A 15,309-nucleotide genomic window follows, 5' to 3' on the forward strand; every position below is an offset into this window, starting at 1 on the left:
GTGGAGGGGGCTGCCAGCGGAAGTGGTGAATGCGGGATTGATTTCAACATTTAAGAGAAGTTTGGATAGGTACATGGATGGGAAGGGTTCTGGTCCGGGTGCAGATCGCTAGGACTGGTCATGGTCCAGCACGGACTAGATGGGCCAAAGGGCCGGTTTCTGTGCTGTGGTAATTTATGACCCTGAGAGTAATAGTCTGGCATGGGCTCGACTGTTCCTCTGCTTTTGCTCGCAGTGAATCACTGGATCAATACGACCCGTCTCTCTCAAACACCAGCGGCTTCGTACTGGCATCGGGGGGAAGTGGTTCAGTGCTCTGAGACCAGCAGATACATCTTCCACAGAGGCTGCCGTAAAAGTTGAGTCTCTGATGTGGGACGCCCTGGGGAGAACGTTTAGAGCACTGTGCTCAGTTCTGGGAAGGACGTGGAAACCACAGAAAGGGTGCAGAGGAGATTTACAAGGATGTAGCCTGGATTGGGGAGCATGCCTTATGAGAATAGGCTGGGTGAACTCGGCCTTTTCTCCTTGGAGCGACGGAGGCTGAGAGGTGACCTGATAGAGGTGTATAAGATGATGTGGATAACCATATAACAATTACAGCACGGAAACAGGCCATCTCGGCCCCTCTAGTCCATGCCGAACTCTTACCCTATCCTAGTCCCACCGACCTGCACTCAGCCCATAACCCTCCATACCTTTCCTGTCCATATACCTATCCAATTTAACTTTAATCGACAACATCGAACCTGCCTCAACCACTTCTGCTGGAAGCTCGTTCCACACAGCTACCATTCTCTGAGTAAAGAAGTTCCCCCTCATGTTACCCTGAAACTTTTGCCCTTTAACTCTCAACTCACGTCCTCTTGTTTGAATCTCCCCCACTCTCAATGGAAAAAGCCTATCCACGTCAACTCTATCTATCCCCCTCGTAATTTTAAATACCTCTATCGAGTCCCCCATCAACCTTCTACGCTCCAAAGAATAAAGACCCAACTTGTTCAACCTTTCTCTGTAACTTAGGAGATGAAACCCAGGTAACATTCTAGTAAGAGGCCAGAGGCTTTTTCCCAGGGCTGAAATGGCTAGCACAAGAGGGCACAGTTTTAAGGTGCTTGGAAGAAGGTACAGAGGAGATGTCAGGGGTAAGTTTTTTACGCAGAGAGTGGTGAGTGCGTGGAATGCACGGCCAGCGACGGTGGGGGAAGTGGATACAATAGGGTCTTTTAAGAGCCTCTTAGATAGATACATGGAGCTTAGAGAAATAGAGGGCTCTGCGGTAGGGAAATTCTAGGCAGCTTCTAGAGTAGGTTACATGGTCAGCACAACATTGTGGGCCGAAGGGCCTGTAATGTGTCGTAGATTTCTATATTCTATTGCCCTGGAGAACGCGTTCTCCTGAGCTTTGTTCAGGGCGATGGAAGGGTTAAAGCTGCTGGCTCCTCTGGGTGTGAGCTTGTCTCTGTGTGTGATTGGGAAGTTCCACGCCTCGAGTTTCCTGTTTCCTCCCTGCTCACTGACTCGAGAACAGCTTCGACCCCACAGTCGGTGACCGGAGCGTCCGTCCGCCAGCATGCTGACCGGCGCCTGCCTCGTGCTGACTCTGGCCTCTCTCTCAGGTGAGTCGCAGACCCTGGCCCGGCCACCCAGCGAGTCTGTCCCCTCTAGTCCGGAGCCTCCACCCCCCCCCCCGCCGAGCTGGACAGCCTTGGGGTCGCAGCTACCAGCCTCGAGAGGCGACTACCCCACCCCGGTGACAGTGATACCAACCCGACCCCAGCCGCTCGCACATGGAGCAGAAATCCTCGAAACCAGTCGTCCCCCGGCCTTAATGGGCTCACAGCAGGGGCTGCATCTTACTGTGGCTGCCCTTCCATGCAGACTGCAGTTTCCCTGACCTTCCCCCGAACGTAGCGCGGATTTCTGCAGAGGTGGAGGTTTCCTCCCTCGGGGTGGGGGGGAGCATTTGCTTGTCAGCTCGGTGTTTCTGCAGGGGTCCGCGCTTTATACGGGTCTTGCGTTTCTCAGAAAGGTCCTGTGCTTTCCTGTGTCCTACGTTTTTCCGTGTGTCTTGCTTTTTTCCTGCGTGTCCTGTGTTTTCCCCGATTCCATGATTTTCCGTGTGTCAACCTGGACTGTCCAACTCTTCCCTCTAACTCAGTCTCTCTAGTCCTGGCAACGTCGCAGTAAACCTATTCCGAACTCTTTCCACCTTAACCACATCTTTCCCACCACAGGGTGAACAAAAACTATTCTGAGACCTCACCGATGATTTAGACGACTGCAACATAACGGCCAACTGCTGATGAAGGCCAGTGAGCTGACCCTCCACCCCCCCCGCTACCTGTGACCCTGCTCACAACAGCCTGTACTCCCCGGTTCCCCTCCTCCATTTCAAGTTGCTTTGACTTTCCAAGACACACCATCTCACACTTCGCTGTATTGAGTATAGGAGTTGGGATGTAATGTTGAATTTATATAAGGCATTGGTGAGGCTAAACTTGGGAGTATTGTGCACAGTTTTGGTCACCGGATTATAGGGAGGATGTCAACAAAATAGCGAGAGTACAGAGAAGATTTACTAGAATGTTACCTGGGTTTCATCACCCAAGTTACAGAGAACAAGTTAGGTCTTTATTCTTTGGAGTGTAGAAGGTTGAGCGGGGACTTGATAGAGGTATTTAAAATTATGAGGGCGATAGATAGAGTTGACGTGGATAGGCTTTTTCCATTGAGAGTGGGGGAGATTCAAACAAGAGGTCATGAGTTGAGAGTTAAAGGGCAAAAGTTTAGGGGTAACATGAGGGGGAACTTCTTTACTCAGAGAGTGGTAGCTGTGTGGAACGAGCTTCCAGCAGAAGTGGTTGAGGCAGGTTCGATGTTGTCGATTAAAGTTAAATTGGATAGATATATGGACAGGAAAGGAATGGAGGGTTATGGGCTGAGTGCAGGTCGGTGGGACTAGGTGAGAGTAAGAGTTCGGCACGGACTAGCAGGGCCGAGATGGCCTGTTTCCGTGCTGTAATTGTTATGTGGTTATATGGTATTGAAATCCCTTTGCCACAGCTCGGCCCACTTCCCTAACTGATCGAGATTACCCCCGCCCCCCTCACAACCCCCTTGTAATCGAGGATAACCTTCTTCACTATCAGCAAGGCCTTGTAGCTTCCTGTCCTCCACAGACTGTCTTGTGCAAAGACATCTCAGATCTTTATAGAAATGACAATAACCAGGATCCCAATGCTGACCGCACCCTCCATTCTGAGAAAGAACATTAAGATGTGCTGACTGGCCTGGTATGGGAATGCCAAGTGCCTTTGAGCTGAAAATCCTACAAAAGGTACTGGATCGGCCCAGTACATCATGGGTCAATGATTTGGACTACGGTATTAATAGATTATCTCAATGATTTGGACTACGGTATTAATGGATTTGTGGTTAAATTTTCTGATGGTGGAGGAGTGGGTAGTGTTGAGGAAACAGAGAGCCTGCAGAGAGACTTAGATAGTTTAGGGGAATGGGCAAAGAAGAGGCAAATGAAATACAATGTTGGAAAGTGTATGGTCATGCACTTTGGTGGAAGAAATAAACGGGCAGACTATTATTTAGATGGGGAGAGAATTCAAAATGCAGAGATGCAAAGAGACTTGGGAGTCCTTGTGCAGGATAACCTAAAGGTTAACCTCCAGGTCAATTGGGTTATGGAGAAGGTGAATGCAATGTTGGCATTCATTTCTAGAGGTATAGAATATAAGAGCAGGGATGTGATGTTGAGGCTTTATAAGGTACTTATGAGACCACATTTGGAGTGTTGTGTGCAGTTTTGGGCTCATTATTTTAGAAAGGATATACTGACATTGGAGAGGGTTCAGAGAAGATTCACGAGAATGATTCCAGGAATGAAAAGGTTACCGTATGAGGAATGTCTGGCAGCTCTTGGGCTGTATTCCCTGGAGTTCAGGAGAATGAGGGGAGAATCTCATGGAAACATTCTGAATGTTAAAAGGCCTGAACAGATTAGATATGGCAAAGGTATTTCCCATGGTAGGGGATTCTAGGACAAGAGGGCACGACTTCAGGATTGAAGGACGTCCACTTAGAACTGAGATGCGGTGAAATTACTTTAGTCAGAGGGTGGTAAATCTGTGGAATTCGTTGCCTCGAGCGCCTGTGGAGGCCAAGTCATTGGGTGTATTTAAGAAAGAGATAGATAGGTTCTTGATTAGCCAGGGCATCACAGGGTATGTGGTGAAGGAGGGGGAATGGGGATGACTGGAAGAATTGGATCAGCCCATGATTGAATGGTGGAGCAGACTCGATGGGCTGAACAGCCTCTACTTCTGCTCCTATATCTTATGGTCTTATGGGTCAAACCCTCCCCACCGTTGAGCACGTCAACACGAAACGTTCTGGACACCCGGACAGCAACGATGCATACAACAGGATGCTCTTTATCGATTACAGCTTGCCACTTAGCACCGCCAAAACTAGCCAGCAAACTCCAAGACCAGGGCCTCAATAGCCCCTGGTGAAAATGGGACCTGGATTTCCCCACTTGTAGACCCCAGTCGGCTTGGACTGGCAAAAATAAAACTTCGTCCACAATCTCGATCAGCACAGGGGCACCACTGGAATCTGTGCTTAGCTTTACACCTCTGACTGTCTGGCTAAGTACAGCTCCAACACCATGCATAATTTTGCTGATGACACCACTGTTGTGGGCTGTGTGAACTGAATTGAATTGAATTGGATGATCTTTATTGTCATCCTACGTAGGTACAATGAAACTTTGTTTGGCTTCCTCTCAGGCAATTAAATAAAGCGGTAGATAAAAACAGGACAGTATTAGAAAGACAGTATTAAGTAGATAAGTAGCAGAAAGTAAGTTGTGGCAGCACCAGAATATCACAGTAATGCACAAAGTGCCGTTAGTGCAAGTATTTGAGTCCTTTGTGTGTGTGTGTGCTCACAGTTTCAGTCATTGTTCTGCGGGAGTGGTGAGACGGAGGCCTCAGCTCTGGGATAGAAGCTGTTCCTCAGTCTGTTTGTTCTGGCTTTTAGTGTCCTGAACCTCTTGCTGGACGGCAACAGGTCAAACAGGGAGTGGCCGGGGTGTGTGGTGTCTCTGGTTACGCTGATTGCTTTCCTCCTGAGCCTGCTGGAATAGATGGCGTCCAGTCCTGGGAGCCCCATCCCGACTTTCACCCCGCGATGCAGGTCTTGTCGCTCAGCGGCTGTGCGGTTGGCATACCACGCTGTGGTGCCGTTGGCCGGGACGGTTTCAATTGCGCTTCTGTAGCAGTTAAGCAACAGCTTTTGTGGGAGTTTGGCCTGTTTCAGCTTTCGGAGGAAGAAGAGCCAAAGTTGGTGATGAAGGAGGGAGATTGAAAACTTGGCTGAGTGGTGTAATAACAACAACCTCTCTCTCTCTCAATGTCTCCAAGACCGAGGGACTGATCGTAGATTTCAGGAGAGGGAAACCAGAGGTCCATGAGCCAGTAATCATCGGAGGATCAGAGGTGGGGAGGGTCAGTAACTTTAAATTCCTGGGCGTCACTATCTCAGAGGACCTGTCCTGGACCCATCATATAAATATAATTGCAAAGAAAGCATGACGACGCTTATCTTCCTCAGGCGTTTGTGGAGGTTCAGCATGTCATCGAAAACTTTGGCAAACTTCTATAGCCGTGTGGTGGGAAGTGTGCTGACTGGCTGCATGACGGCCTGGTACGGGAACACCAATGCTTTTGAGAAGAAAATCCCTAAAAAGCTGGTGGATTCGGCCCGGTACATCACGGGTAAAACCCTCCCAACCATTGAGCACATCTACATGAAACATTGCTGTAGAAAACTAGCATCCACCATCAAAGATCCTCACCACCCAGGCCATGCTCTTCTCTCACTGCTGCCATACAGGAGCCTCAGGACCCACACCACCAGGTTCAGGAACAGTTATTACCCCTCAACCATCAGGAAGGAGGTACAGGAGCCTCAGGACACACACCACCAGGTTCAGGAACAGTTATTACCCCTCAACCATCAGGAAGGAGGTACAGGAGCCTCAGGACCCACACCACCAGGTTCAGGAACAGTTATTACCCCTCAACCATCAGGAAGGAGGTACAGGAGCCTCAGGACCCACACCACCAGGTTCAGGAACAGTTATTACCCCCTCAGCCATCAGGAAGGAGGCACAGGAGTCTCAGGACACACACCACCAGGTTCAGGAACAGTTATTACCCCTCAACCATCAGGAAGGAGGTACAGGAGCCTCAGGACGCACACCACCAGGTTCAGGAACAGTTATTACCCCCTCAGCCATCAGGAAGGAGGCACAGGAGTCTCAGGACACACACCACCAGGTTCAGGGACAGTTATTACCCCTCAAACATCAGGAAGGAGGTACAGAAGCCTCAGGAGCCACACCACCAGGTTCAAGAACAGTTATTACCCCTCAACCATCAGGAAGGAGGTACAGGAGCCTCAGGACTCACACCACCAGGCTCAGGAGCAGTTATTACCCCTCAACCATCAGGAAGGAGGTACAGGAGTCTCAGGACCCACACCACCAGGTTCAGGAGCAGTTATTACCCCTCAACCATCAGGAAGGAGGTACAGCAGCCTCAGGACCCACACCACCAGGTTCAGGAACAGTTATTACCCCTCAGCCATCAGGAAGGAGGTACAGGAGCCTCAGGACCCTCACCACCAGGTTCAGGAGCAGTTATTACCCCTCAGCCATCAGGAAGGAGGTACAGGAGTCTCAGGACCCACACCACCAGGTTCAGGAGCAGTTATTACCCCTCAGCCATCAGGAAGGAGGTACAGGAGCCTCAGGACCCTCACCACCAGGTTCAGGAACAGTTATTACCCCTCAACCATCAGGAAGGAGGTACAGGAGCCTCAGGACCCACACCACCAGGTTCAGGAACAGTTATTACCCCTCAACCATCAGGAAGGAGGTACAGGAGCCTCAGGACCCACACCACCAGGTTCAGGAACAGTTATTACCCCTCAAACATCAGGAAGGAGATACAGGAGCCTCAGGACCCACACCACCAGGTTCAGGAACAGTTATTACCCCTCAACCATCAGGCTCTTGAACAAAAGGGGACAGCTAAACACTTCCGAGGACTCTTGTTACCTTGTTACCTCATGCTCATTATTTATCGCTGTTTATTTATATCTGTATTCGAGCAGTTTAGATCCCCATGATCTGGGGCCAGGCCTGGCCACCTGCTGGCAGGAGGAAGACCACAAGACATAGGAGCAGAATTAGGCCATTCAGCCCATCGAGTCTGCTACACCATTCCATCATGGCTGATCCTATTTTTTCTGCCTCCTCCTCAACCCCGGTTCCCGGCCTTCTCCCCGTAACCTTTGACGCCGTGTCCAGTCAGGAACCTATCAGTCTCTGCCTTCAGTACGCCCAACGACCTGGCCTCCACGCAGCTGCACGTAGCAAGAAACTCCACAAATTCACCTTTAGCCCTCTGGCTGAAGAAATTTCTCCGCACCTCTGTTTTGAATGGACGCCGCTCCGTCCTGAGGCTGTGCCGGAGAGTCGTAGGGAGCAACACGTCTCAGGTACACGCCCTTCGGCCCAAACGGTCCATGCTGGCCACAGCGCCCGCCCAGCTCGCCCCAACGTCCAGTGGTCTGAGCCCCGCCCCTCCATGTGCCTACGCAGGAGATCCCTGTACAGCCCGTCCAGAACGTCGCACGTCGTAGAGAGAGACCTGAGGACCCACAGCACCGGGGTCAGGAACAGCTCCTTCCCCTTCAACCAACCTGCAAGGCCCTATCCACTGCTTCAGGTGCAGCAGCTCCGCGGCCGCTCCGCACGGCAACGGGGCTTGCGTTTCGTATTCTACATGTGCTCTTTCCAGTACAGAACACAGAACAGCACCCCCAAGCTTTCAGCCCACCGCAAGATGAACCCAATGCTTCCCTCCCTCCGTCTGTCTGCCTGTACCATCACCCCCGGAAAGGTGTTCCACACACCCAGCACTCTCCAGTTAAACAGCTTAATTCCCTCACCTAAACTTTCCACCAATCACCTTAAAATTACGTCCCCTCGTATTAGCCATTTCTGCTCTGGGCAAAAGTCTGCCCACTCGATCTATGCCCCTATCAAGCCAGCTCTCGCCGTCCTTCGCTCCAAAGAGTTGACCGTCTATTTTTTTCCCCCGTGGACGTGGTGTTTCTGACGCCCGTGGTGTGGCTGCGAGCCAGTTTTTTACAGCCCCTGCGGAGATGAGCAAAGGCTCCATTCCGACTTTGGAGAAATCATTTGTCACTGGGTCACATCCTGGTTCTGGTGGGGCTGATGCACACCCGCGCGTGCGTACGCGCGCACACAAACACACACACTCACAAAACACACACTCACAATCACACACAATTGCACACTCACAATCACACACACAAGCACACATACAATTTCACACAGACACACACACTCACAATCACACACACGTGCACACACTCACACAGACGCATACACACACAATTGCACACTGAGACACACACTCACAATCACACACACACTATCATGCACTCAGAGACAAACACAAACATAATTGCACGCTCAGACACACACCCTCATAATCACACACAAGTGCACACACTCACAGAAACACACACAATTGCACACTCAGACACACACTCACAAGCACACACCACACAATCACACACACATACACTATAGTGCACTCGAGAGAGGTGCGCGCTCACACACACACACTCACGCACACACTCACACACACACACACACTCACACACACACACTCACGCACACACACACACTCACGCACACACACACACTCACACACTCACGCACACACTCACACACACACACACACTCACACACACACACTCACGCACACACACACACTCACACACTCACACACACACGCTGACACACACACACACACATACACACACACTCACGCACACACTCACACACACACACACTCACACACACACACACACACACACACACTCACGCACACACACACACTCACACACACACACACACACACACACACACACACACACACACACGCTGACACAATGCTGAGTCAGGTCTCTGTGCTTTTCCCATTGTTTAACCATTTCCTGAGCTCTGTTTATCTGGGAACAGCAAGACACACAGGAAATTGTCCTAAGTGGATAACATATCATCACACCCGGCCCCAACACCAAGCAAAAACTGCCTCCCAGTCCCCTTCTGAGCGAGCCCTAGATTCCCCTCCCTCACCCTCTGTCCCACTGTCCCACAATCTATCGTGCTCGCCATCTCCCTCTCCCCCCTCACCCTCAGTGCCTGTGGCCCTGATGTCTGATATCTCTCTCCTGTCTTCCCCCCAGCCGCCGACAGCAATGTGACCCTCCTACAGCAGAATGGAACGGCGGATTCTGACTCCAGTCTCAATCAGTCACTCTATACAGGTACATCCCCTCGACGCAGGCGGACGCGCGGCCGAGACGCTGGGGGAGGGCGGGAGAGTGGGGGGGAGAGGGAGAAGGAGGGGAAGAGGGGGAGAGGGGGAGGCTGGTGGTGCCAGCGCTCAGTGAGGGCTCCAGCGAGGTTCAGGGCTGCCCTGTCAGAGCGGGAGGCTCCTGCGGACTGTCCGTGGACCAGATCGAGGGGTGGTGACCGCATGGCCATCGGCAGCGGCCGGAGAATGGGGTTGAAATCAGTCCCTCTGTTGTGGACAGAGTGCAGACCACAAGACCGTTAGACGCGGGAGCAGAACTAGGCCACTCGGCCCATCGAGTTTGCTCAACCATTCATCAGGGCTGATTTACCATCCCTCTCAACCCCACTCTCCTGCCTTCTCCCCCTGACCATGACACCCTGACCAATCAAGAACCTATCACCCTCTGCTTTAAATGTATCCAATGACTTGGCCTCCACAGCCACCTGTGGCAATGAATTCCACAGATTCACCTCCCTCTGGCTAAAGAAATTCCTCCTCATCTCTGTTCTGACGCTACGCCCGGTGATCGAGACTCCCCCACTATAGGAAAAATCCTCTCCACATCCACTCTATCTGTGTCCTCTGGTCCTAGACTCCCCCACTATAGGATACATCCTCTCCACATCCACTCTATCTGTGCCCTCTGGTCCTAGACTCCCCCACTATAGGAAACATCCTCTCCACATCCACTCTATCTGTGTCCTCTAGTCCAAGACTCCCCCACTGTAGGAAACATCCTCTCCACATCCACTCTATCTGTGTCCTCTGGTCCTAGACTCCCCCACTATAGGAAACATCCTCTCCACTTCCACTCTATCTGTGTCCTCTGGTCCTAGACTCCCCCACTATAGGAAACATCCTCTCCACATCCACTCTATCGGTGTCCTCTGGTCCTAGACTCCCCCACTATAGGAAACATCCTCTCCACATCCACTCTATCTGTGTCCTCTGGTCCTAGACTCCTCCGCTATAGGAAACATCCTCTCCACATCCATTCTATCTGTGTCCTCTGGTCCTAGACTCCCCCGCTATAGGAAACATCCTCTCCACATCCACTCTATCTGTGTCCTCTGGTCCTAGACTCCCCCACTATAGGAAACATCCTCTCCACATCCATTCTATCTGTGTCCTCTGGTCCTAGACTCCCCCGCTATAGGAAACATCCTCTCCACATCCACTCTATCTGTGTCCTCTGGTCCTAGACTCCCCCACTATAGGAAACATCCTCTCCACATCCACTCTATCTGTGTCCTCTGGTCCTAGACTCCCCCACTATAGGAAACATCCTCTCCACATCCACTCTATCTGTGTCCTCTGGTCCTAGACTCCCCCACTATAGGAAACATCCTCTCCACATCCACTCTATCTGTGTCCTCTGGTCCTAGACTCTCCCCACTATAGGAAACATCCTCTCCACATCCATTCTATCTGTGTCCTCTGGTCCTAGACTCTCCCCACTATAGGAAACATCCTCTCCACATCAAATTACAGGCCCAAAACCATCAAACGCTCCTCATAAGTTAACCTCTTATTCTCGTCAGCCTCCTTTGGATGCTCTCTAATGTCAGCACATCTTTTCTTTGGTAAGAGCCCCAAACTGATCACAATACTCCAAATGCATTCGGACCAATAAACCTCAGCATCACATCCTTCACCAAAAACTCCCAATCTGTCTAGTGCTTCCTTAACACTATCTGCCCCTCCACTTGTCTTTGTGTTGTCCGCGAACTTGGCCACAAGGCCATCGATTCCGTCATCTAAATCATTGACATATAACTTGAAAAGACATTCAGATTGGAGGATTGTGACTAGTGGTGTCCCACAAGGATCTGTCTGGGACCGCTACTTTTCGTGATTTTTATTAACGACCTAGATGTGGGGGTAGAAGGGTGGGTTGGCAAGTTTGCAGACGACACAAAGGTTCGTGGTGTTGTAGATAGTGTAGAGGATTGTCAAAGATTGCACAGAAACATTGATAGGATGTAGAAGTGGGCTGAGAAGTGGCAGATGGAGTTCAACCCGGAGAAGTGTGAGGTGGTACACTTTGGAAGGACAAACTCCAAGGCAGAGTACAAAGTAAATTGCAGGATACTCGGTAGTGTGGAGGAGCAGAGGGATCTGGGGGTACATGTCCACAGATCCCTGAAAGTTCCCTCACAGGTGGATAGGGTAGTTAAGAAAGCTTATGGGGTGTTAGCTTTCATAAGTTGAGGGATAGAGTTTAAGAGTCATGATGTAATGATGCAGCTCTATAAAACTCTGGTTAGGCCACACTTGGAGTACTGTGTTCAGTTCTGGTCACCTCACTATAGGAAGGATGTGGAAGCATTGGAAAGGGTACAGAGGAGATTTACCAGGATGCTGCCTGGTTCAGAGAGTATGCATTATGATCAGAGATTAAGGGAGCTAGGGCTTTACTCTTTGGAGAGAAGGAGGATGAGAGGAGACATGATAGAGGTGTACAAGATAATAAGAGGAATAGATAGAGTGGATAGCCAGCGCCTCTTCCCCAGAGCACCACTGCTCAATACAAGAGGACATGTGTTTAAGGTAAGGGGTGGGAAGTTCAAGGGGGATATTAGAGGAAGGTTTTTTACTCAGAGAATGGTTGGTGCGTGGAATGCACTGCCTGAGTCAGTGGTGGAGGCAGATACACTAGTGAAGTTTAAGAGACTACTAGACAGGTATATGGAGGAATCTAAGGTGGGGGCTTATATGGGAGGGAGGGTTTGAGGGTCGGCACAACATTGTGGGCCGAAGGGCCTGTACTGTGCTGTACTGTTCTATGTTCTAACACCAATAATCACTAATCAAAAGAAGTGGTCCCAACGTAGATCACTGTGGAACACCACTAGTCACTGACAGACAACCACAAAAGGCTCCCTTTCTCCCCACTCTTTCCCGCTTGCCAGTCAGCTAATCTTCTGTCCATGCTGGAATCTTTACTGTAATTGTCTCTAATTCCGTTTTGCTGCCTGGTGTGTGGCGCCTTACCACAGGCCTTCTAAAAATCCGTGCACAACATTTGCTGACTCTCCTGTATCTATCCTGCTCATTATTTCCTCACAGAATTCCAACAGGTTTGTCAGGCAAGATATACCTTTATGAAAGCCAGGCTGACTCTGACCTATTTTCAAGTGCCCTGAAGCCTCATCCTTAAAAATGGACTTCAACCATCTCACTGAGGTCTATAATTGGCCTATAATTTCCCTTTTTTTGCCTCCCTCCCTTCTTGAGGAGTGGAGTGACATTTGCAATTTTCCAGTCCTCCAGAATCCATTGCCAGAATCTAGTGATTCTTGAAAGATAATTACTCATGCCTCCACAATCTCTACAGTCACCCCTTTCGTAACCCTAGTCCAGGTGACTTATCTACCAAATCTTTCAACTTCCCAAGCACCTTCTCCTTAGTAATAGCAACAATACCCATTTCTGTCCCCGACACTCTCGTATCTTCAGTGAAGATGGATGCTATTGAGGGAGTGCAGCGTAGGTTCACAAGGTTAATTCCCGGGATGGCGGGACTGTCATACGTCGAAAGATTGGAGCGACTGGGCTTGTATACGCTGGAATTTAGAAGGCTGAGAGGGGATCTTATTGAAACATATAAGATTATTAAGGGATTGGACACGCTGGAGGCAGGAAGCATGTTCCCGCTGATGGGTGAGTCCAGACCCAGAGGCCACAGTTTAAGAATAAGGGGTAGGCCATTTCTAACGGAGTTGAGGAAAAACTTTTTCACCCAGAGAGTGGTGGATATATGGAATGCTCTGCCCCAGAAGGCTGTGGAGGCCAAGTCTCTGGATGCTTTCAAGAAAGAGATGAATAGCGGAATCAAAGGTTGTGGGGATAAGGCAGGAACGGGATACTGATTGTGGATGATCAGCCATGATCATAGTGAATGGTGGTGCTGGCTTGGAGGGCCAAATGGCCTACTCCTGCACCTATTGTCTATTGTCTAAAATACTATTAAGTTTGTCCACCATTCCTTTGTTCCCCCACTCCCCACCCGCCATTACTACCTCTGCAGAGTCAGTTTCCAGTGGTCCAATTTCCACTCTCTTCTCTCCTTTACTCTTTCTATGTCTAAAAACAAAAACTTTTGTCATCCTCTTTGATACGATATTTTTTATCCTAATGGTTTTTTTTGTTGCCTTTTTTTGGTACTTAAAAGCTTCCCAATCCTCTAACTTCCCACTAATTTTTACTCTATTACATACCCTCCCTTTTGTTTTTATGCTGATTTTGACTTCCCTTGTCAGCCACAGTTGTGTCACCCTGTCTTTAGAATACTTCTTGTTCTTTGGGATGTATCTATCCTGCGCATTCTGAATTTCTCCCAGAAACTCCATCCACTGCTGTCCTGCCATCATCCCTGCTAGTGATCCCTTCCAATCAACTTTGGCCAGCTCCTCTCTCGTGCCCCTGTCATCCCTTTTACTCCACTGTAATACTGATGCATCTGACTTTTATCTTCTCCCTCTCAAACTGCAGGGTTGGGGGGGGAAACGTCGACTCAGACCACGAGAGGCCTGCGTCAGGCATTTTCATGCCTTACAAGGTGCAGATTGGAAGTCTGTGTGGGGCGACACTCCTCTCACAGACTAGAGCAATCAGTGGTTAAGTGCCTTGCTCAAGGGCACAAACACGCTGCCACAGCTGAGGCTCGAACAAGTGATCTTGAGGTAACTAGACGAACGCCTTAACCACTTGGCCACGTGCCCAACTGCAGGGTGAATTCCATCATATTGTGATCACTGCCTCCTAATGGTTCCTTTACCTTAATCTCCCTAATCAAATCTGGTACATTACACAACATCCTATCCAAAATTGCTTTTTCCTCTAGTGGGTGTCTTGGTGGGGGGGGGCGGGGTGGGGAGGAAGGGGGGAAGGGGACAGTTTTCTGATTCCTAACACTTTGGAGCAACAGTGGCTCCCCTCCTGTTCTCCTCTGACAAGGTGAAGGGGTACAGTTTGAGGCACCATTCAACCCCAGGGTTCAATTCCCGGACGTTCTCCCCATGACCGTGTGGGTTTCCTCCGGGTGCTCTGGTTTCCTCACACAGTCCAAAAGACGTACCGGTTGGTAGGTTAATTGGGTGTAATTGGGCGGCGTGGGCTCGTGGGGCTGGGGTGGTCTGCTGCCGAGCTGCATCTCCGAATGAAAAACACACTTACGAAGTCCGATGCCAGAACGGTTCACCTCCTGCAGACCCGCTGTGCGAGGATCTCAAATGCTTCTCTGTTCACTTATTTAAGCAGGAAGTATCGAGTTGCAGCTGCTCATCCTTACCAGAAACCTGTGCAGGAACATTTTCGACGAAGAGATGAAGAGTATTGGACCCCAGCAGTGGTGCAACTGGACAATAGTTGCCAGGTATGTTGGCAGATGGCAGGCAGCCAAGCTCAAGTTGAATTCTCACTGCGTACAGCTAAACGAGACAGCAGTCCTCCGGGGAATACTGTCACCTAACTCAGAAAACAGCCCTTCCGCCCTTCAGGCGTGGTCCAAGGTAGAGAGTGCTAGATATAGTCATAGTCAATACTTTATTGATCCCGGGGAAAACTGGTTTTCGTTACAGTTGCACCATAAATAATAAATAGTAATAGAACCATAAATAGTTAAATAGTAATATGTAAATTATGCCAGGAAATAAGTCCAGGACCAGCCTATCGGCTCAGGGTGTCTGACCCTCCAAGGGAGGAGTTGTAAAGTTTGATGGCCACAGGCAGGAATGACTTCCTATGACGCTCTGTGCTGCATCTCGGTGGAATGAGTCTCTGGCTGAATGTACTCCTGTGCCCACCCAGTACATTATGTAGT

General features: G+C 50.0%; 1 protein-coding gene across 2 annotated transcripts in view; it reads left to right on the plus strand.

Annotated features, from left to right (window-relative positions):
• Positions 1 to 1,075: 1,075 nt before the first annotated feature.
• Positions 1,076 to 15,309, plus strand: part of ramp2 (receptor (G protein-coupled) activity modifying protein 2) — a 32,411-nt gene continuing 18,177 nt past the window's right edge. The window contains exons 1-3 of one of the 2 annotated variants that reach the window (XM_063037259.1): positions 1,076 to 1,619; positions 9,373 to 9,453; positions 14,745 to 14,862. In XM_063037259.1, coding sequence (XP_062893329.1) covers positions 1,574 to 1,619; positions 9,373 to 9,453; positions 14,745 to 14,862 — 245 coding nt within the window. In that variant the 5' untranslated portion in view covers positions 1,076 to 1,573. The remainder of the gene's footprint in view (positions 1,620 to 9,372; positions 9,454 to 14,744; positions 14,863 to 15,309) is intronic. The other variant, XM_063037260.1, reaches the window with a different exon arrangement.

Source organism: Mobula hypostoma, chromosome X1, assembly GCF_963921235.1.
Source record: "Mobula hypostoma chromosome X1, sMobHyp1.1, whole genome shotgun sequence".
Taxonomy (NCBI): Eukaryota; Metazoa; Chordata; class Chondrichthyes; order Myliobatiformes; family Myliobatidae; genus Mobula; species Mobula hypostoma.